The 23,470-nt window shown below is 37.9% G+C and overlaps 1 protein-coding gene across 2 annotated transcripts in view; it reads right to left on the bottom strand.

Moving 5' to 3' along the window:
- The window catches only part of ARHGAP5 (Rho GTPase activating protein 5), a 74,176-nt gene that overhangs the window by 45,259 nt on the left and 5,447 nt on the right, over positions 1 to 23,470 (bottom strand). The window contains exon 2 of one of the 2 annotated variants that reach the window (XM_014528983.1): positions 13,768 to 14,455. The exons of the other annotated variant lie outside the window; for it this stretch is intronic. Within the exon in view, the coding sequence (XP_014384469.1) occupies positions 14,429 to 14,455 (27 nt within the window). The 3' untranslated portion in view covers positions 13,768 to 14,428. Of the gene's footprint in view, positions 1 to 13,767; positions 14,456 to 23,470 lie in introns of those variants that run through there. 2 annotated transcript variants of the gene reach the window in all.

Genomic DNA, 23,470 nt, shown 5'->3' on the forward strand with positions numbered 1-23,470 from the left:
TTTTTTTTTTTATTCTGGGCCAGCTTTAGCTCTGAGGCCTCGCTGCTGAAAACATCGATACAATGTTGCAGTCCGAGCCTGGCTGAATGGAAGCCGGTTTCTGGTGTTTTGTTTAGCTTCTTATTTGCAACATAGTATATAGTTGCTTAGAGTTGCAACTGAGAGGCTGGCAAGTGAGGCGGGGAACGTTGGAGTCCGCAGCAAGCAAGCCTCGTGCTCGCTTCAGTGCCTGGCTGCCGGCCGCCATCTTGGCTGACAGTTAATTTGCATATACTCACTGATTAGCCAATGAAAAGGGTAGCGGTCGTACGCCAATTACCATGTTTCTCTTTTATTAGTGTAGATTAATTATTGTATTATTTTTCCATACAAACAACTGTAAACCTACTTTTGCCCCACCCTGTGTATCAGGTATTTGGTAATATTATATGTATAATCTAATCATTACAAGAGATAGCTACTATTTCAACACACCTGGAACTAAAAAGTATGTATAGGAATTAATAATGAAGGTAGGCAAGGGCCACACTGCAAACAGTTTTAGTGCCTAAGTAAAGAATCTGAATTTTATACAGAGGCTACATACATATATTTTGCAGGGAGAGAGATTAGGCATGTTTATTAACAGTATTGCCAAGAAGCAATATCCACTGTGGCTTGGTAGGTTGGGTGTCATCCTGTGCACTGAAAGGTTGCTGGTTCAATTCCTGGTCAGAGCTCATGCCTGGGTTGTGGGCTCGATCCCCGGTAGGGGGTGTGCAGGAGGCAGCCGGTTCTCTCTCACATCATGTGTCTCTCCCTCTCCTTAAAAATTTGATAAAAAAAAGTTACTGAACCAACAATGCTGGTGAGAATATGGAGAAACAGTATCCATTATACATTGCTGCTGGGAATTTAAAATAGTACACCCACTCTAGAAAAGTTTCTTGTAAAAATAAATATAAAATTACCATACGACCCAGAAACTGCACTCGTGGGGATTTATCCCAGAGAAATGAAAATTTATATTTATATAAAAATCTGTACTTGATTGTTCATAGCAATTTTATTCATAATAGCCCAAAACTAGAAATAATACAGATGTCCTACAACAGGTTAAAAAGCTGTGCTATATACATACATGGAATATTACTCAGCAATAAAAAGAGACAAACTATTGATTTATGCAACAACTTGTCTGAATCTCAAGGGAATTATACTGAATTTTTAAAAAATCAGTCCCAGAAAGCTACATGCTCTATGATCCCATTTATACAACATCCTGGAACTGGCAAAATTATAAAATGATAAAAAGGAAAACCAATCAGTGGTTGGGTTGCTAGGGATGGGTTATGTATGGCGGGGAATTAGAAGGGAAGGTATGGTTATAAAAGGACCACAGGAAAGATATGTTAGTGACAGATACAGAAATCTACATGTGAAAATTGCATAGAATGAAATACAAACACACAAATGAGTATAAGTAGAACTGGGGAAATCTAAATAAGATCTGTGGATCACATTAATATCAACACCCTTGTTGTAATATTACTCTATACTTTTAGAAGATGTTATTTTTGTGGGAAACTGGGCAAAGGATGCATGGGATCTCTGCATTATCTTACAATTGCATGTTAACCTGCAATTACCTCAAATTTATATGATTTTTTAAGAAAGGTCATTACAATGATCTAAATAAGAAGTTATGGCAATCTCAAGTAAGACTGTGACAAGGAAATGAAAACATATTTTACAGCAGAATAAAGATGAGCGAAGTGGGACACATAGCAATAGCATGTGGCTTTGTACCACAGTAGCTCCTTCTTCAAAATATATTTTACCCAATCATGGTGAGGATAGGGAAGTAAAATCTACCACCTATGAGGAAAAACCTGCCTTTCCTAATGAGCAGGTACAAATATAATTTCTATGAATGACTTCTAGAATCTCACAGGAATTTCCTTAAAGACCACATTCTTATATATAGTATTATTGACACTTTGGATTGTATAATCTTTTATTGTGGAGCATCACTTATTGCAGGAGGTTTAGCAGCATTGCTTGCCTCTACCCAAGAAATACAGTAGCAATTCCCCATCCCAGTTGTAATAGCCAAAATTGTCTCCAGACATTGCCAGATGATCCCTGGAGGGCAAAATTGACCTAGTTGAGAACCATTGTGCTAGGCCAGTGGTCGGCAAACTGCAGCTTGTGAGCCACATGCGGCTCTTTGGCCCCTTTAGTGTGGCTCTTCCACAAAATACCGACTTCTGCACATGGGCCACGAAGTTTCAATTGCACTGTACGTGTGCGCCCGCACGTGGTATTTTGTCGAAGAGCCACACTCAAGGGGCCAAAGAGCTGCACGTGGCTCGCGAGCCGCAGTTTGCCGGCCACTGTCTAGGCTAATAAAAACAAGGTTGACCAAGAACTCCAGTTTGGGAGATGGCCACAGACATATTTTGGAAAACTCAAAATTTTAACTTTAAAAATAGGTCAATACTGAACTCAAGATTGAGAAACACTACTGTAGGGTACACAAAGATGAATGATAATCATAACTGCCCCCCAAAAGCTTACAATGTAGTAAGAAAAACAAAACATCCTATATAGTAAAAGCCTAACGTGCAAACTGTCCCCTCAGGCAGTTGTTCGACCGCTCACTATGACATGCGCTGACCACCAGGGGGTGGCGCAAAACATGGCAGGCGTTGGTGACGCGGCGCTGGCAGCACAGGAGGCGCTGCGGGCCCCGACGAGAGTGGGACCACAGCAGGACAGTGGAGCAGGTGAGTGGGTGGCACCAGACCAAGGCGGGTGCGAAAGGGGGCCCGATTGCCCCGCATATGGTGACCAGCAGCGGGGGGGGCCCACCACCCAGCTCCCAGGCGCTAAGGGAGCTGGGCAGGGGGCCCAGCCCTGATTGATCTCCCCACAGGCAGGATAGTGGAGCAGGTGAAGTGGCAGCGCCAGGCCAAGGTGAGGTGCCAGGTGGGGCTGCGGGGCTGTGAGGCAGGGGGCGCAAGCTGGGGCCCGACCCCCGCAGGCCACCCCAAGGGACCCCACCCGTACACGAATTCATGCACCGGGCCTCTAGTTAAAGTATAAAACGATAAAACTACAATAAAGCAATTGCTTTAGGTGGGAGAAATAAGTATTACACTACAGCATAACACGTTAGTATAAGAAAGAGGTCTTTAGTGGGAACCAGGGCTCCATAAAGGTTTACTTAAACTCCCCCCACCTTTTTAATCCTCACGAGAGGATATTTTTTCCATTGATTTCTAGAGAGGGTGAAAGAGAGGGAGGAGGGGGGAAGAGAGAAATATATATGTGAGAGAGACACATTGATTGGCGGCTTCCTGCCCTTACTGGGGCTGGGGAACTTGCAACCAAGGTACATACCATTGACCGGGAATTGAACCTGGAGCCCTTTGGTCCACAGGACAACACTGTAAACACTGAACAAATAGGCCAGGCTAACTAATCCCTTTTTTAAAAGTCTATAAAAGCTGTAGGTGCTAGATGGAAATCCAAACACACTTTGAAAATCAGGGTCGTTGTGAAGGCTCTTTCACACCCTTTAAGGCAAGCATGTCAAACTTGCGGCCCAGCCAATATAACGCATGTAAGAAACGTGCTAATAAAAATTTCGTAACTAAATTTTTACAATATCCTATTATACATAACTAGAGGACGGGCGCAGGGCACCAGTGGGGTCCCTTAGCCTGGCCTGCGCCCTCTTGTAATCTGGGACTTCTCAGGGGATGTTGGAGAGCCCGTTTCTGTGCACTGGTCTGGTTTCGACCCGATCCCTGCAGGCCAGGCTGAGGGACCCCACCATGCACCAGGCCACTAGTATGCATATAAGATCTTTGGTTAATCTCCTCCCGCCCCCCACCCGAGATTCATCCATCTGTTCTATGATTCCATGCCTGTGGTTTCTGCTCCTGCGTTGAGCGTCTGCCTCCCTGGTGGTCAGTGCGCATCATAGCTACCGGATGGTCGAACGGTTGCCTGGTCGCTTAGGCTTTTATATATATGTAGATTATTAATAATGAACTACAACGTTCGTTAGTGACTGATTACTATAACCGTGTTGCATTCATTTCCCTTATGTGCCTTACGCACAGGCTCACCATTTGTCTCCACTAATACTAGCAGCAAATCCCTGGTGGTCAGTGCGCATCATAGCTACCGGATGGTCGAACGGTTGCCTGGTCGCTTAGGCTTTTATATATATGTAGATTATTAATAATGAACTACAACGTTCGTTAGTGACTGATTACTATAACCGTGTTGCATTCATTTCCCTTATGTGCCTTACGCACAGGCTCACCATTTGTCTCCACTAATACTAGCAGCAAATATTTTAGAAGCCCATTGCTACATCATTAGTCTTGAACTGACTTGTTTGGTGTGCGCAACAGGAAATATTTCGCTTTCAGAGAACAAGAAAAATAGGTTTATTTGAGTTATGATTATTAATTTGTGCAGTTATTCAGTGTCTGGTAAGTTAATGTTCAAGAAAAAATATTTTTTATTAAAACGTTCTGTTGTTTTATGTTAACGATTACTTATTTATTTCAGCCTTTTGTATTCAGCATGTCTCTATCAAAATAAACCTACGTTTCTATGAAAATTGAAGCTTTTGTTTTTTGTGTGGCCCTCATAAACTTAAACCTTGTTTATTTGGTCTATGTTAGCCTTAGAGTTTGAAATGCTTGCTTTAAGCTAACACTAGGTGAAAAAAGTGAAGAGAAAATAACTGGGTAAATAAATGTGGTCTGGATTCTTATATATACTAACACACAAACTAATTCTAGCATTAACTCATCTCTAAGACAGCATGTTCCTATTAAGCATTTCAACACATATCATCTAACTGGTAGGTATTTTATTACTGCCATTAACAACTCTACAAACAAAAAAATGCACCTGGAATCACCTAGCAAAACACCTAGCTATTCAAGTGAATAATGGGTGGAATTCTTCCCAACTTTCCTAAATATATATTTTAAAAGTGTATTCAAGTTAAAGTAAGTTTTATGTTATACCCAACATTTCATTCTTAAAAACTATTGTTTCTCCCTTTGCTTCCCAACTTATCTTTTAGGTACTTTCTGTTACTCTAATGGCTGCCAATCAGAGCATCGGTGAAGAATGAAGAAAAATTTCAGTGTGTCTTCCTTCTCCCTAACATCAATAGAGGTTCTTCTTATGTTGGAGTCCACAGCTTTAGCAAATATATGAAACCCTTAAAATGCCAATAAAATTTTGTGCACATGCATTTTTCCAGGGAAAATACCGAAACCTGTGCTGAGATTTTTAAAGGCTAAGAACAATTTCAAAAAAGATCAAAACAAACACTCTATACAAAGTATGCAAAGTATACTTTCTATTTGAACAAAGTTAGATAAATCACAAGACCACTTTGGTCATACCCTTTTGTTTTGCTTTAAGAATTGGAAATATGCCCTCTCTGGTTTAGTTCAGTGGATAGAGCATTGGCCTGCAGACTGAAGGGTTCCCAGGTTCGATTCCGATCAAGAGCACAGGTTACGGGCTCGACCCCCAGAAGGGGGCATGCAGGAGGCAGCCAATCAATGATTCTCTCTCATCACTGATGTTTCTATCTCTCTCTCCGTCTCCCTTCCTCTCTGAAATCAATAAAAATTTATTTAAAAAAAATAATTGGAAATATTAAAAATTACTGCTTTAAAAAGCAGTTCTCCTTCTACTGGAGTTTCTCTTTATACATTCATAGATTAAGCCCTATTTACTTGAGGACTCTTTCACAATATTAGTTGAAATGAAAAGAAAACATTACAGAGCTAGAAATCATAAAGCTAACTATAAAACTAATTTTAATTATTACAAAATTATAAAAATAAATCTTCTTGGATTGAGTGGGAAAATATGTACTATACCAAATATTGTAGCACATAAAATTAACAACCCTATACACTTTCCTATAAGTCTTGCAATAAAAATTGTCCATTGATATAAAATTGTAATTACTAAAATTCTGCAGCACACCAAAAATGTATTCTTTGCTGATCTGACAAAGAAAAGCCATTAATTTTTATTTATTCACATCAGATAGCTATTGTTTGTTGGCTGTTGTCACTTTTTTGACAATCTAAGGCAAGCATGTCAAACTCAAAGGCTAACACAGGCCAAATAAACAAGGTTTAAGTTTATATGGGTCGCAAAAAAAACAAAAGCTTCAATTTTCATAGAAAAATTTATTTTATTTTGATAGAGACATGCTGAATACAAAAGGCTGAAATAAATGAGTAATCGTTAACATAAAACAATAGAATGTTTTAATAAAAATTAATATTTTTCTGAAACATTAACTTACCAGACACCGAGTAACTGCACAAATTAATAAGAGTAATGCAAATAAACCTATTGTTCTTGTTCTCCGAAAGCGAAGTATTTCCTGTTACGTACACCAAACAAGTCAGTCCAAGACTAATGACATGGCAATCAGCTGCTAAAATATTCAGTGATGGTGTGCCTGCACTTAAGGCGCATAAGGAAAATGAATGCAATACGATTATAGTAATCAGTCATTAGTGAACGTTGTAGTTCGCTATTAATAATTATGTCTAACAGAATATTGTAAAAATTAAGTTACAAAATTTTTATTAAAACGCTTTTTACATACCGTTATATTGCCTGGGCCACAAAAATATTTGTTGTGAGCCACATGTGGCCCATGGGCCGTGAGTTTGACATGCTTGATCTAAGGGAGGAGGTCAGTGCCCCTAACTAACTAGTAAGGCACTGCATGTTTTAAAAATTCTTGTGGCACACCAGTTGAAAATTGCTGCTCTATGTTATAGGAGTATATGCCTCCTTGATATGTGAAAATATTCTAAGAATTATAATTAATATACTGTAGAAATAAGAGTAATTTCAATAATTTGCGCCATGCCCGTTTTTGCCAAACATTCAATGCTATGAAAGCTAAGAAAAAAATTAAGTTTGAATAGAAAGTCACACTTAAAAAATTTACATTTGCTTTTAAATTAGTAAAAACAAGCATACCACTGACACAATCATTTATATTAAGTCTCAATGGAACACATGAATCAGAAATGTACTTAAAAACTGACCACCTACTTACATTTCAATCTGAATTTGAAAAGTAGTAAATCATGGTCAAACGGACAGCACAGAAGACATAGCAAATAGCAAAATATGGGCAGAAATACTCACATTATATATCCATACTTATATAATACTATAAATTGATGTATCCAGCACTAGAAATGCTACTGAAGAAATCAACTTTAAGTTGATGAGAAATTTTGGAAACAACACAGAACTATTCAATCAGAGGTAGACCAGTTTAGCCAATTAGCCAGTAAAAAAGCAATGGAAATGGTTACTTTAAAAACACCTCACTAAATGCTTTCCAAATGAGATGAGAGATGTGAAAGAACTAGAAGTTTAGCTAACTTTAATAAAAATATAAAAAAATGTTTAATTTTCAGTAAAATCAATTTTACTAGACTGAATTTCTTGGGAGCAGAATGCATAAATAACTAAGTCATCCCTGTAGTCTTAGCTTCAGACAGTGATTCGATATAGTGGGCATTCAGTAAGATGTTTGACGAATTGAGTTTCCTTTAATCAAAATAAATTCTAATTACTAAAACAAATACATAAACCACTCTTATTACAACTACAAACACAAAACCATATACTGACTTCAACTGATCACAATACAATATACTGTGCTAGGCTATGGATATCAATTATGAACAAGATATATATACCTTGCTTGTAGTAGACATTGCGATTTTCATCCTTTAGAAAATTAATCCCAATTTTGGGGAAAGCCAAGTTCACACAGAGCCCTAGGAATAAATGCTTGGGCCTACAGTCAATAGCGCAATTCTATTCCTCTGGTCAGAATTTAATGGTTAGGAATGGATGGATACAGGACCCAACTCAAGGCAAAAGATGCTAGTTGAGGGGTCTGGGAAAGCAGCTTTCTCATTCCTCTGAACATAATTCCTTTACAAAAGTAACCCTCACTCTCCCACAACCCCTGAAGGAAATGTCTGCACGTAATAATGGATTATAATGGAAACCCTATATCAACTGCCAAAAAAATCTAACCAAGGTATTCCCCAAAAATAAGTAAAAAAAGAAAATCTGGTATCAATTCACTATTTACTAACATGAAGTAAATTAATATCTGTGACTCAATATATACATGTTTCCTGGAGGCAAAGACTAGCGGTAGTTAACATATAAATGCAAGAAGTCCTTAGAAGGCTAATGGACTTTGATATTCAGCAGGGCTGAAAATCAGCAGTGTATTACTCTGCTGCTGGCTGAATGGCTGAAGGCAATCCCCTAACCCAGTGGTCAGCAAACTGAGGCTCGCGAGCCACATGCGGCTCTTTGGCCCCTAGTGTGTGGCTCTTCCACAAAATACCACGTGCGGGCGTGCATGTAACAGTGCGATTGAAACTTCGTGGCCCATGCGTAGAAGTCGGTATTTTGTGGAAGAGCCACACCCAAGGGGCCAAAGAGCCGCAGTTTGCCGACCACTGCCCTAACCTGATAATCCTTTATTGTTTACCAAACCTTACCATTGATATGTCTGTTTGCTTTGCTAAAGGGAAAATGTGTATTCTAGTAAATAAAAAGCTAATGGGTCCATTTGGGGAATCTCTCCTCTAGAGAGTAAGGTCTCCGCCTGGCTCCCCCCATGCCTTCTAAATTTATATTTCTTGTCTAGTATATCCATTTGTGCGTCAGCCCCTTCTATAGACCTTGAACCCTAGCCATGCCAGTAGCAGCTTCACACATGTTGGTATCTATCCAGTTTTTTAAAAGAAAACATACCTATTTTGGTGTTCTTCACCAAACATTCTCCAAACCCTATTACAATGGCTAAAGCAGCAGAATCTAAGACACTATCCAATAGTGGGGTTTAGTGAGAAGGGAACAGTAAGCTCTAGCCCAGGGGTCCTCAAACTTTTTAAACAGGGGGCCAATTCACTGTCCCTCAGACCGTTGGAGGGCTGGACTATAGTTTAAAAAAAAACTATGAACAAATTCCTATGCACACTGCACATATCTTATTTTGAAGTAAAAAAACAAAACGGGAACAAATACAATATTTGTATTTGCGTGTGGCCCGGGCCGTAGTTTGAGGACCCCTGCTCTAGCCAGTGTGGCTCAGTTGGGCGTCATCCAAGGCACTGAAAGAAGGGTTGTGGGTTTGATTACTAGTCAGGGCACATGACCAGGTTGTGGGCTCAATCCCTGTTAGGGTGTGTGTGCAGGAGACAGCTGATGGATGTTTCACTCTCACATCAATGTTTTTCTCTCTCTCTCTCTCTCTCTCTCTCTCCTCTTTCCTCACTCTCTAAGAAGATGAATAAAAACAAACAAAAAACAACTCTTAAAACAAAAAAGCCCAAATGGGATGGCTCAGTGGTTGAGTGTCGACCTATGAACCAGGAGCTCATGGTTTGATTCCGAGTGAGGGCATATGCCTGGGTTACGGGCTAGATTTAGAATCCTAGTGGGGGGTGTGCAGGAGGCAGCCCATCTATGATTTTCTCTCATCACCAATGTTTCTATCTGTCTTTCCCTCTCCCTTCCTCTCTGAAATCAGTACAAATATATTTTTTAAAGAAATGTCTTAGAGGGCTTCTTCCCATAACTAAAACTAAACTCATTTGGGGGTATAGAATCAAAGACAATCAAGCATAAAGCTGACAACTAAGCTCAGTTTAAAAGAAATAGATCTCTGAGCCTTCCTTAGATGTCACTAATGCCCAAAAGTTATGATTTCCTACATCTGCGAAAAGATTCCTAGACTATGGCTCCTGTCTTAGAATCTAAGAATGAAGGTAAACATAATGAACTTTTTTCTTAGAGGAGAAAAAAAAAATGCTAAGAAACTAACAAGTGCATAAACTCAGGATCAGAAATTATACATAGGATTATTCAATTTAAAAACAAGTCCGGAAACTAATCCAGCAAATAGGACAAAGGGCTGTTCTGAAATACAGACAGAGTATACTGGAATATTTCAGGCCTGATGCACACCATAATAGTATTTATTGAGCACTGCTGTATGCCAGGCACTTGAAACACATAGTTCCAATTTCTAGCACAATTCCAAGAGAAGTATTACACAGATGCTCCTCAACTTATGAGGTATGTCCAAATAAGCCTATCATGAGTTGAAAATATCATGCAATAATCTACTGAACATCATAGTTTAGCCCCGCCTACCTTAAACATGCTCAGAACACAGTACCTACAAAATGCTGGCAGTATAATACACTGCAGAGTATCAACCTTATGATGGGGCACATGACCAGGGAGTAGTGGCTCACTGCCCCTGCCCAGCATCATAAGAGAATACTGTACTGCTTATTGCTATCCTGGGAAATGATCAAAATTCAAAGTATGGTTTCCACTGAATGTGTACGGCTTCATAAATTTAAAAAAAAATAAATCATAAGTTGAACCATTATAAGTCTGGGACAATCTGTTATTCCTATTTTACAGGTGAAGGAACCAGCTAAGAAAGGGTAACTGGTTTATTCTTAGTTATTCTCTACCTATCTTTCTTAAGAATCATCTCTCCTATCTGGCCATTCAACATTGGCAGTTCCTCAAGGCTCTGATAGGCACTGCTTTGTATTTACTCCCTAGGGTCATTTTACCTATTGCCACCACTACTTCACTGTCTCCTAAATATGTATCTCTAACTCAGACCTCTCCTCTGAGAACTCATAATTGCCCAATTGACATCTCTACTTAAACTCTAAAACCAAAATTACAATTTCCACACCCCAACTCCAAACCAGGTAAATTTCCAACGTTCTACATGAAGAACAGCATCAACTGATGAAGCTGCACAAGCTAGAAATCAATGAGCTATATTTCCTATTTTGTTCATCATCATCACCCTTCCCCCACATATACAAAACATCACCAAATCTTACGGATTTTAAGTATCTCAAATCAATTCTATTCATTGCCACCATTCTCTCTCCCCATTCCAACTACTCAAAGTTTTTATCACGGTTCATTTAGAGTATTATAATATGCCAACTGGTTTTCCATCTTACTCAACCCATTCTGCACACTAAAACCATGTGATCTCAAATCCACTCACTGTCTAATTTCAAATTACTCTTAGGCTAAATAACAAAAATTCCTAACACTGCTTAAAAGGTCCCAGTCTAGTCCCCACTCCTTCAAGTCTTTCCTTGTTCTATTCTATCCCATAGATCATGGGTCAGCAAAACTATGGCCTGGGGGCTCAATCCAGCCTGCTGCCTGTATTTGAAAATAGCCATAATTCACCCATTTACATATTTTCTATGGCACATTTATCCTGCAACAGCAGATTTTACTAGTTATAAAGGCTGTATTACCCTCAAAGCCTAAAATATTTATTATTTGGCTCTTTACAGAAAGTATGCCAACACTGCCTTAGATCAATGACCAGCTGCAGTGACCTCCTTTAAGAACACATATCATGTTCCCTCTCACCACAAAAACATTCTATTCATTCAGCATTATTTATTCTTCCAGCCACCCAACTAGTCCCCTATCAGATCTAACTTAAAATGACACTTCTCAGGGAAGCCTTTTCTCATCCCCTAGACCAGCACATCTCAATTCATACCAGCCACATTTCAAGTGTTCAATGGCCTCATGTGGCTACCATGTGGAAGGATAGCTTCAAGCCAGAGGTCTGTAGTTTGGCAGCTCTCTATTCTATTTTTTTGGTCAGTGCCTATCCCAGTGCCAATACCACATTCTCTTAAATATTAAATTTTATATCTGACAGAATAAGCATACACACTTCATTACCACACCATCTCTGCCTTTCTTATTCATAAGTCTCCTGGCTATTCTAGGTTCTTTGCTCTTCCATATATGGATTACAATCAGTGAGTGAAATTTCTTGAAAACCCTTGATACTTTAAACCAGCGGTTGCCAATCGGTATGTCTTCTTTAATGTCTTTCAATAAAGTTTTATACTTTTCTTTTTTTATTTTATTTTTTGTTATTTATTTATTTTTTTAAGTTTTATACTTTTCCACAGAGGAACATGATGTTGTAATTACTCCCAGGCACTTGATAATTTGCCTTGCTTTTGTAAATGGTATCAAGTTGCTTATTGCTGATGCATAGCAATATAACCAACTTTTGATTACTGGTCTTATATGGAGATATTTTGTTAACTCTTTTTATAATGTATGTTTTTATTGATTTCAGAGAGAGTAAGGGAGAGGGAGAGAAATGGGAACATCAAGGAGAGAGAAACATCTATCAGCTGCCTTCTACTGGGGATTGAGCCAGCAACCTGGGCACGTGCCCTCACCAGGAATCGAACTAGTGACCTCTTGGTTCATGGAATGATGCTCAACTAACTTAGGCACATCAGCCGGGCTATTTTGTTAACACTTTTACCAATATTAATAATTTATCTGTAGATCCTTTATGGCTTTTACACAGACAATCATATCAGCCAATATGACCATTTTTGTTTCCTCCATCCAATACTCATGCTTTTAACTTTTTTTTTCTTACTGCTTTGACTAAGATCTAGATATAATACTGAACAGAAGTGGTGACAGTGTATTTTGTATTGTTCCTGATTGAAAGGGGAATCCATTTCCTCATTTAGGATGATGTTTATTGTGGATTTCACTTGTTTATGAATTTGTAGATACCTTATTTGAAGTTAGGAAAGTTCTCATCCGCCAGAACCGGTTTGGCTCAGTGGATAGAGCGTCGGCCTGCGGACTCAAGGGTCCCGGGTTTGATTCCGGTCAAGGGCATGTACCTTGGTTGCGGGCACATCCCCAGTGGGGGGCGTGCAGAAGGCAGCTGATCAATGTTTCTCTCTCATTGATGTTTCTGGCTCTCTATCCCTCTCCCTTCCTCTCTGTAAAAAATCAATAAAATATATTTAAAAAAAAAAAAAAAAGAAAGTTCTCATCTGTTCATAACAGCTTTCACGTGAATTTAAATTTTGTCAAGTGCCTTTTAAATAGTGTTGGATGTTTTTGCTATTATATGTTCAAAATCCCTCATCTAAAACCCTTGGGTCAAGATATGTTTTAGAATTCAGAAATTTCTAGTTGTTAGCCAGCATGTACAGTACAAAAAATATCTTATATAACAACCTCAGCAAATTGAGGGTCAGTACCCTACTCAAATACATGAATAGTTCTGCAGTGAACTGTATGGATATTCAATCTAAACAAGATAAACAATGATTTTTAAGTAGTCTCACATTAGTTCGAATCAGGTTTTGCCAACAAGAACAGGTCAAATCAGGTTGTGCTGCCAAAATCTGAAAAAACTTTTGATTTTCAGTTTACTGGACATCAAAATTGCAGCTAATAGTCTATGGACCCGTAAATTATGATTATTGCATGTATACTCATAATTAAAATGGAACTATCATTTTCCTTTCTAATACCATCCTTGTCTGTTCTAGAAGGATAGGTGACTTCAGAGAATAAATTAAGGAATGTATTTTCTGCATTCTATTTTCTAAAACAGTTTGTAGAACACTGAAATGATTTGTTCCTTGAAAATTCTCCTGTAAAATTATCTGGGCCTGGTATTCTTATGACAAAATGTAACTAATGCTTCACAATTTATTTAATAGTTACAGGATTATTCAAAGCTTTCTAATTGAGGTAAATTATATTTTTCTACAAGTTTATGTTTTTTAAACTTTCAAATTTGTTGACATAAAATTGTTGATAGTATTATCTTTTTAATCTGATCTATCTGTAATTATGTTCCCCTTTTCATTCTCAATGTTTATGTATGCCTTTTCTTTTCTTTTTCTGATCAGTCTTGCCAGACATTTGTCTGTTTTTTCTAGTCTTCTTAAAGAATCAACTTCTAGCTTTGCTGATTTCTCATTTGGTCTCTGTATCCCTATCACTTTAAAACTGAATGCGTAAACCAGCCTTTGACAATCTCTTCCCACCTTGCAACCTGAAGTCCAACACAACTTCCCTTACTGTTCAGGACCTGTTTAACTATACTGCTTTTGGATTTAATCTAGCTCTTGAGTTTAGCAGACTCATAAATGCAATGCTATTTCACAATACCCTGCCTTAGGATGGTGTCCTATCATATCTCACCTTGCTTAGTCATAATTTTATGCCCTGTACAAGTGATTTTTCCCATCTAAAATATATTTCCTCCTTAAAAGGCAATTGACACACTTCCTGAAATTTTATGAAACTAACTCCAATTTTGTGAAACTAACCACTCTATGGTTTTCTCACCCTGTATTCCATTAATACTTATATTTCAACAATACTACCACCAAATCGTATACATACTTTTTTACTTAGCATATTTACCATGTACCAAACACACTAAATCAATATGAACTTACTTCTCATAACAGCTCTAAGAAGTAGGATTGTCTTGGTTTTTCTAGATGAAAGTACAAAAAAGTTACAAACTTGCACAACTAGTAAGTTCCCAAAATCTGGCTCTAGAACAGAGGTGGGCAAACTTTTTGACTCGAGGGCCACAATGGGTTCTTAAACTGGACCGGAGGGCCGGAACAAAAGCATGGATGGAGTGTTTGTGTGAACTAATATAAATTCAAAGTAAACATCATTACATAAAAGGGTACGGTCTTTTTTTTTTTTTTGTTTTTTTTATTTCAAACGGGCCGGATCTGGCCCGCGGGCCGTAGTTTGCCCACGGCTGCTCTAGAACATGTGCTCTTAACTATTATATTATGCTTCCTTAAATTGCTCTAGTAGTACTTCCTAACCCTGTCCCAACCACAGGGTATTGTCTCTCAAACTAACATTTAAGCTCTTTTAAGTTTTTATACCCATCAACAGCTTTTTTACAGATTTAAGCATGTTTTTAGTGAATGCTTATTGAACTGAAACATAAAACATCTTTAATTACTCAAGTCCAACTTATACTATGAAAATAATTTTTAGGCAAACTAAGCTGCGCTAAAGTGTTCTAGCCTTTCTGTAATGCTTTAAAATATATATCATGAATAATTGTTACCCATAGAGAGATACAAGGCATTTCACTGTGCATATATAAATACAAAGCCCTAAAATATAACCATGGCACAAAAATGTGTCTATGAAGTTGCTTTGTAATATACCGGTATGTTTATCTTTTTAAGACCATAGGTCCAGAAAACATTAAAGTGACACCAGATTTTTAAAATTACCTATAGATCTAAAAGCTTCTAAAATATAATTTCTCCAATTTTTCTTAGGAGTTCCAATATCATAACACATGAATCTAAAAATTAAAACAATCCTATATAATAAAAGGCTAATGTGCAAATAGACTGAACAGCGAAACAACTGGAACAACCGAACAACCGATTGCTATGACGTGTGTTGACCATGAGGGGGGGTGCGTGGAACATGGCAGGCGTCGGCTGTGGCAGGATGGTGGAGCAGGTGAGCAGGGGCACCAGACCAAGGCGGGGCGCCAGTCATTGTCATCAGGGCGAGCCTCTGGTGGATACTGAAAATTCTTTGCTCCCGCATGCCGCGGTCCTGCCCGGTGCTCACACCTGCTGCTGGCGCTGGCCCCACTCGCACCCACTGCCAGCGCTGGCCCTGCTAGCACCCACTGCTGGCGCCAGTCCCAATTGCTCCGTGCCGTCAGCAGGTGTGAGTGGGACCGGCGCTGTCAGCACGTGGGAGTGGCAGCGGTGGGAGCGGGGCTGCTGGCAGACAGGAAACTTGGGGGCACAGAGGATGGGCTGAGACCCACCCCTGTGCCTACCACAGCCTCGCAGCCCACAGTTCCTTTCAAGGTGCATGAATTCGTGCACTAGGCCCCTAGAGTTATTATAAAAGTGTAAGGAGCCCTAGCCTGTTTGGCTCAGTGGATAGAGCATCGGCCTGTGGACTAAAGGGTCCTGGGTTCGATTCTGGTCAAGGACACATATCTTGGTTACAGGCTCCTCCCTGGCCCAGGCCCCGGTCAGGGCTCATGCAGGAGGCAATCAATCAATGTGTTTCTCTCACATTGATGTTTCTCTGTCTTTCTCTCTCTCTTCCCCTCTCCCTAAAAGTCAATGGAAAAATAATTTTGGGTGAGGATTAACATAAAATAAAAAATAAAAGTGCAAGGAAATTCTATAACAGCTCTAAAAGTTAAGAGAGCCAAGATTACTGTGAGTAAAATCAACAGAAAACAGATTATAAGTAGAACTCAAAGCTAACTCATCATTTCAATACAAGTAAGGAAAAACACTGGCTGATACCGAATGAAAAGGGATATATTATATAAAGCACTGAATCAAATATATGAACCATTTGCAAGTGTGGAGAAAGAGAATCTAGGTCTGATATTAATTCCCATTTGTATCTGTGGCTAGGAATAAAAATTAAAGACAAATTACTACAATAAGTGAACTTAAGGTGCCAATTACTAAAAACAGCACCATTATTCGATGTACTTCTAAAAAAGAAAACACCAAAACAACCTTGTGTTACTTAAATTATGACATGCCATCAATTGTTAGACACATGCAGATTTAACAGATTTTAAAAGTTAAAAAAAGAAAAGTATTTTGGAATCAATAAAATATAGTTAAATAATTAGGTAGGGCAAATCAGATGTGAAGAGATTTAATTCAATTCAAGGAACATTATCATTAATAAACTAACTGAAATTAGGGACCATGCTAAAATTTCAGAGTATTTGGCACATTCCTTTCCCTCACAATACTCAGAGTTAAGAAATTAACACTGAAAGAGCTATAGTAATAATATCAAGCCACTGAAATATTCAAGCCTTTTGTACATTTATCCCAAAGAAATAATCCAAAAGCAAATTATCTAGCCACTGCAATAAAAGACAGCAAAATTTAAAACTTGGAAGCCTACTTATTTAGCTTTGGTACAATTTTCTAAATAGAAAACTATATAATAGCAAAAAGTATAATTTGAAAGATCAAGGAGCAATATGGAAAAATATGACTAAGTAAAAAAACATGTGTGTACACTGACTGATTCCAGCTAAATAAAAATTAGTTATACTGGAAAGAAGATAAAAAAACATAGGTTGTAGGTTAAATAATATAGTACTTTCCCCCCTCCTCAGTTTCAATTACCTTCATAAATCTTGGTCCAGAAATATAAAATGGAAAACTCCAGAAATAAACCATTCATAAGTTTTAAATTAGGTGCTGACTAGCATAATTCAGGAAGCACAGAGAGTCCCAAACAAGATAAACACAAAGAGATTCACACCAAGGCACATTATAATTAAAAAGGCCAAGATTAAAAATAAGAGAATCTTAAAGGCCGAAGGAGAGAAACAGCCAGATACTTACAAGGGAGTTCCCATAAGGCTCTCAGCTGATCTCAACAGAAACCCTCAGGCCAGAGGCATTGGCCTCAAGTATTGAAAGTAATGAAAAGCAAGAATCTGCAACCAAAACTGCTCTATCCAGCAAGGCTATCATTTAAAATTAAATGTGAAGTAAAGGGCCTCCCAGACAAAAGAAGACTAAAGGAGTTCCATTATCACCAAACCAGCATTGCATGAAATGCTACAAGGATTGCTTTAAGAAAAAGAGAGAGGAACATAGCATTTTAAAAATGACAATAAGTACCTATCAATAATAACCTTAAATGTAAATGGATTAAATGCTCCAATCAAAAGACATAGGGTAGTTGAATGGATAAGAAAACACAACCCAATACATGCTGTCTACAAGAGACCCATCTCAGAAGAAAGATACACACAGGCTGAAAATGAAGGGATGGAAAAAATATTCCATGTAAAAAAAGCTGACAGCTCAATTTTGAAAATGAGATGTTTTTTAATAAACACTGCCTTTAAGTATTCAAAGTGTGTGTATACATTTATATATGCATCCAATATAGGAGCACCTTATATACGGTATTAAAAAAATTTTTTTGTGGACTTTAAGGGAGAAATCAACAGCAAAACAGTCATAGTAGGGGACTTTAATATCTCAATGTCATTAATGAATAAACCTTCCAGACAAAATATCAACAAAGAAACAGAGATCTTAAACAACACAATAGGTCAGATGGATTTGATTGATATCTACAGAACATTTCATCCCAAAGAAGCAAAATATGCATTATCAAGTGCAAGTGGAACATTCTCAAAAACAGACCACATGTTAGGACACAAAAAAAGTCTCAATAAATTTGAGAAGATTAAAATCATATCAAACATCTTCTCTGACCACAACGGCATGAAATCAGAAACCAACCATGATAAAAAACTCAAAAAATATTCAAACACATGGAGGCTAAATAGCATGTTATTAAACAAGGAATGAATTACCAATTAGATCAAAGAAGAAATAAAAAATTACTTGGAAACAAACAAACATGAACACACAACCACCCAAAATCTATGGGACAAAGCCAAAACAGTACTGAGAGGGAAGTTCATAGCATTACAGGCCTACCTCAAGAAGCAAAAAAGATCTCTAGTAAATAATCTAACCCTATACCTAAAAGAATTGAAAATAGAACAGCAGGAAAAGGCCAGAGTAAGTAAAAGGAAGGAAGTAAGAAGATTAGAGCAGAAATAACAACAAAGAAACAAATACAAAAGATCAATGAAACCAAAAGTTGGTTCTTCTTTGAAAAGAAAAACAAGATTGATGAACCTTTAACCAGACACATCAAGAAATAAAGAGAGCAGACCTAAATAAATATAACCAGAAATGAAAGAAGAGTGATAACAACAGACATCATAGAAATACAAATGATTGTAAGAAAATATTAGAAACCATTATGCCAACAAAGTAAACAATCTGGGCAAAATGGAAAAATTCCTAGAAAAAGACAATCTTCCAAAATGGAATCAGGAAGAAGCAGGATACCTGAATAGATCAATAACAATTAATGAAGTTGAAGAAGTAATAAAAAATACTTCCAAGCAAACAAAAGTCCTGGACCAGATGGCTTCACAGGCAAATTTTACCAAACATTCAAAGAACTAACACCCATCCTCCTCAAAATATAAATTCAATAGGAGGGGAGACTTCCAAACCCTTATTATGAGGCCAACATTATCCTAATACCAAAATCAGAAAAAGACACAAGAAAGAAAAAATTATAGGCCAATATCCCTAATGAACCTAGATGCTAAAATCCTCAACAGATTATTAGCAAATTGGATCAAGCAATAAATTTTTAAAAATCATACACTATGATCAAGTGGGATTTATTCCTGGGATGCAAGGATGGTACAATATTCGCAAATCAAAAAATGTGACATTAATCACATAAACAAAATGAAAGATAAAAATCACATGATCATAGCAACTGATGCAGAAAAAGCATTCAATAAAATTCAGCATCCATTTATGATAAACTCTCAGCAAAGTGGGAATAGAGGGATCATACCTCAACATAACAAAGGCCATATATGAAAAACCTACAGCCAACATCATATTGAATGGGCAAAAACTAAAAGTGTTTTCCTTAAGATCAGGAACAAGACAGGGATGTCTGCTTTCACCACTCTTATTCCACATAGTACTGGAAGTTGTAGCCATAGCGATCAGACAAGAAGAAATAAAAAGCATCCAAATTGGGAAGGAGGAAGTATAACCGTCATTGTTTGCAGATGACATATTGTATACAGGAAACCCTAAAGACCACCGAAAAACTAGTAGATGTAATAAATGAATTCAGCAAAGTTGCAGGATATAAAATTAACAACCAGAAATCAACGGTGTTTTTACAAACCAATAATGAACTATCAGAAACAGAAACTAAGGAAACAATCCCACTTACTATTGCCAACAACAACAAATAAGGTACCTAGGAACAAATTTAACAAAGGAGATAAAACCTGTAACTTGGAGAACTATATGATATTAAAGGAAGAAATTAAGGAAGATACAAATAAATGGAAGCATATACCATTGTTCATGGATTGGAAGAATTTATATCATTAAAATGTCCATACTACCTAAAGCAATCTGTAGATTCAAAGCAATTCCTATTAAAACACCAATGGCATATTTCACAGAACTAGAAAAAATATTCCAAAAATTTACATGGAACCAAAAATTGACCCCAAATAGCTTCAGCAATCTTGAAGAAAGAACAACAAAGTTGTAAGTATCACAATACAGGATATCAAACTATACTACAAACCCATTTTAAAACAGCCTGCTACTAGCATAAGAACAGGTATATAGACAAATGGAACACAACAGAGATCCCAGAAATTAACCCATGCCTCTATGGTCAATTAATATTTGATGAAGGAGGCAAGAGCATACAATGGAGTAAAGATAGTCTCTTCAATAAATGGTATTGGGAAAATTGGACAGGCACATGCAAAAATAAATGAAACTAGACCACCAACTTACACCATACACAAGACTGAACTAAAAACGGATAAAATTTTAGCATTTAAATTTAAGTCATGAAACAGAACTTATAATACAACTGAACACCAGGAAGACAAACAATCCAATTAAAAAATGGGCAAAGGACCTGAATAGACACTTCTCCAAAGAAGACATATGGATGGCCAATAGACATCTGAAAAAATGTTCAAGGTCACTACTCATCAAAGAGATGCAAATAAAAACTACAATGAGGTATCACCTCACACCTGTCAGAATGGATACTAACAATAAAACAACAAACAGCAAGTGCTAGGGAGGATATGGATTGTGCAGACTGATACAGCCACTGTGAAAAACAGTATGGAGTTTCCTCAAAAAATTTAAAATGGAACTGCCTTTGACCCAACGATCCCATTTCTGGGAATATATCCTAAGAATCTCGAAACAATATATGTACCCCTTTGTTCACAGCAGCATTATCTATACATATAAAAAGGTAATATGCAAATTAGCCAGGATGCCACAATGTGTCACGACCGGACCATTAGCATATTAACTCTTTATTAGCTCCTATCATGAGGAGGCTGACTGCGCGCGCCTCGGGCATTGCTCTGGAGATGGGAAGTGGGGAGGCAAGAGCAGGGAAGCGGGAGCAGGGAAGTGGGGAGGCGGGACCAGCCCGAGGCAACTCGAGGGTGGGTGGCACCACGCGAATTTGCGTGCTGGTCTCCTAGTCTATATATATATAAAAGCCTAAGTGACCGGCCGACTGGCCGAACATCCAGTAGCTATGATGCGCACTGACCACCAGGGGGCAGACGCTCAACGCAGGAGCAGAAACCACAGGCATGGAAACATGGAACAGACTGATGAATCTCAGAGGGAAGGGGGAAGCGGGGAGGGCGGGAAGAGATTACCAAAAATCTTATATGCATACTAGAGACCTGGTGCACGGATTCATGCACCAGTGGGGTCCCTCTGCCTGGCCTGCACGGATCAGGCCTAAACAGGCTCTCTGACATCCCCCAAGGGGTCCCAAACTGTGAGAGGGTGCAGGTCAGGCTGAGGGACCCCACCAGTGCATGAATCCATGCATCGGGCCTCTAGTTTACAAATATCCAAGATCTGGAAACAGCCCAAGTGCCCATCAGCAGGTAAATGGATAAAAAAGCTATGGTATATTTTCACAATGGAATATTATGCCACTGTAAAAAAAGAGGAACTTTTACCCTTTGCAATAGCATGGATGGATCTGGAGAGTATTATGCTAAGTGAAATAAGCCAGTTAAAGAAAGACAAATACCATATATATATATTCTCATATGTGGAATCTAATAAACAAAAGAAACTGATAAACAAAATGGAACTGGAAGCAATGGATACACGGAACAGACTGGCCAGTACCTGAGGAGTGAGAAGTGGGGGTACCTGGACAAAGGTGAAGGGATTAGCTAAAGAACATACATGCATACCCTACGGGCACAAACAATAGTTTGGTGAAGGCCAAGGAAGGGGCAGACGGGGGTTGATGGAGGTGGGCAAAGGATTCCAGGGAAAAAGGGGCACACCAGCAATAATGTCAACATTAAAATTTTTAAGTAAAAATAAAGTGTGGAATGAATAAAAAAGAATATTAAAATAATAAAAAGTTAGTAAAACAATTAAGTAGACTTGTGATAAAAAATAGTAAAATAGCCCTGGCTGGTTTGCTTGGTGGTTAGAGTATAAGGCTGCAGAATAAAGGGTTGAGGGTTCGAGCCCCAGCCCCAGACAGGGTGAGTGCAGGAGGCAAACAATCAATGTGTCTCTCTCACATTAATGTCTCTCTCCCTCCCACTCCACTCTCAAACAAAAAAAAAAATCAATGGAAAAAATATCCTGAGGTGAGGATTTAAAAAAATAAAAATAAAAGGAAAAATAACACAAAAATATAAACAATTTGAAATGGAAAGACTGTGTATGCTTATTTTTGTTAATAAGCATTCAGTAGTTTTAATAACAAGCAAATTAAAAGGAAAATACTGAAGTCTTTTGGCAGTGATAAAATATGTAGTGAGGACTAGTGATAATAGGGTGACTGTGAAAAGATGCCAGAGGTATTTAATTAGTAGTGTGTTGTGAGTTGAGTCTGTTATAGATCCAGATGAGCCTTACTGTTTACATGTCTAATCTGAAAAACAATAATAAATTTAAAAATATTGCAGCTTAAACTTAGAAAATAAAATGGAGGCTACCAACTATAGGGAAGCAATTACTATATGTAGGTAATCTATCTAGAACAGCGGCTCTCAACCTGGGGGTCGCGACCCCTTTGGGGGTCGAACGACCCTTTCATAGGGGTCGCCTAAGACCATCGGAAAACACATATATAATTACATATTGTTTTTGTGATTAATCACTATGCTTTAATTATGTTCAATTTGTAACAATGAAAATACATCCTGCATATCAGATATTTACATTACAATTCATAACAGTAGCAAAATTACAGTTATGAAGTAGCAACGAAAATAATTTTATGGTTGGGGTCACCACAACATGAAGAACTGTATTAAAGGGTTGTGGCATTAGGAAGGTTGAGAACCACTGATCTAGAATAAGGTTACTCAAAATATCTGTTATCTTTAATTGGGTTTAATAAAAAGTAGTTGGCTGCAGTAAATTAAATATTAAGACTATGGATTTACTGGATGAAGAAATTACCAATATGCAGTATAAAAACCTATTGAATACTATCTGAAAACCATAAAAACCTTGAATAAAAGTTTATGAACACTCATGTCAAATAGCATTAGAAATAACGGTGCTTAAATACTACTGTGAAAGATCTAATAAAAATAAAAATTATTAAATACAACTTTAATAGTATACATATTTAGGTTTCTAATAAACTTAATACCATCAGATAAATTAGTAACTATCTACACTAATAAAAGACAAACATGCAAATTGACCGTACCTTCACTACACCTCAAGTGACGCCCACCAGCCAATCAGAGCGACTATATGCAAATTAACTTAACCAAGATGGCGGCCGGCAGCTATGGAGCTGGAGCAGGCAGGAGGATTGGTTGCCCCAATGATGGAGGAAGTCA

Source organism: Myotis brandtii, unplaced genomic scaffold (genome assembly GCF_000412655.1).
Source record: "Myotis brandtii unplaced genomic scaffold, ASM41265v1 scaffold667, whole genome shotgun sequence".
In the NCBI taxonomy this organism is placed as follows: Eukaryota; Metazoa; Chordata; class Mammalia; order Chiroptera; family Vespertilionidae; genus Myotis; species Myotis brandtii.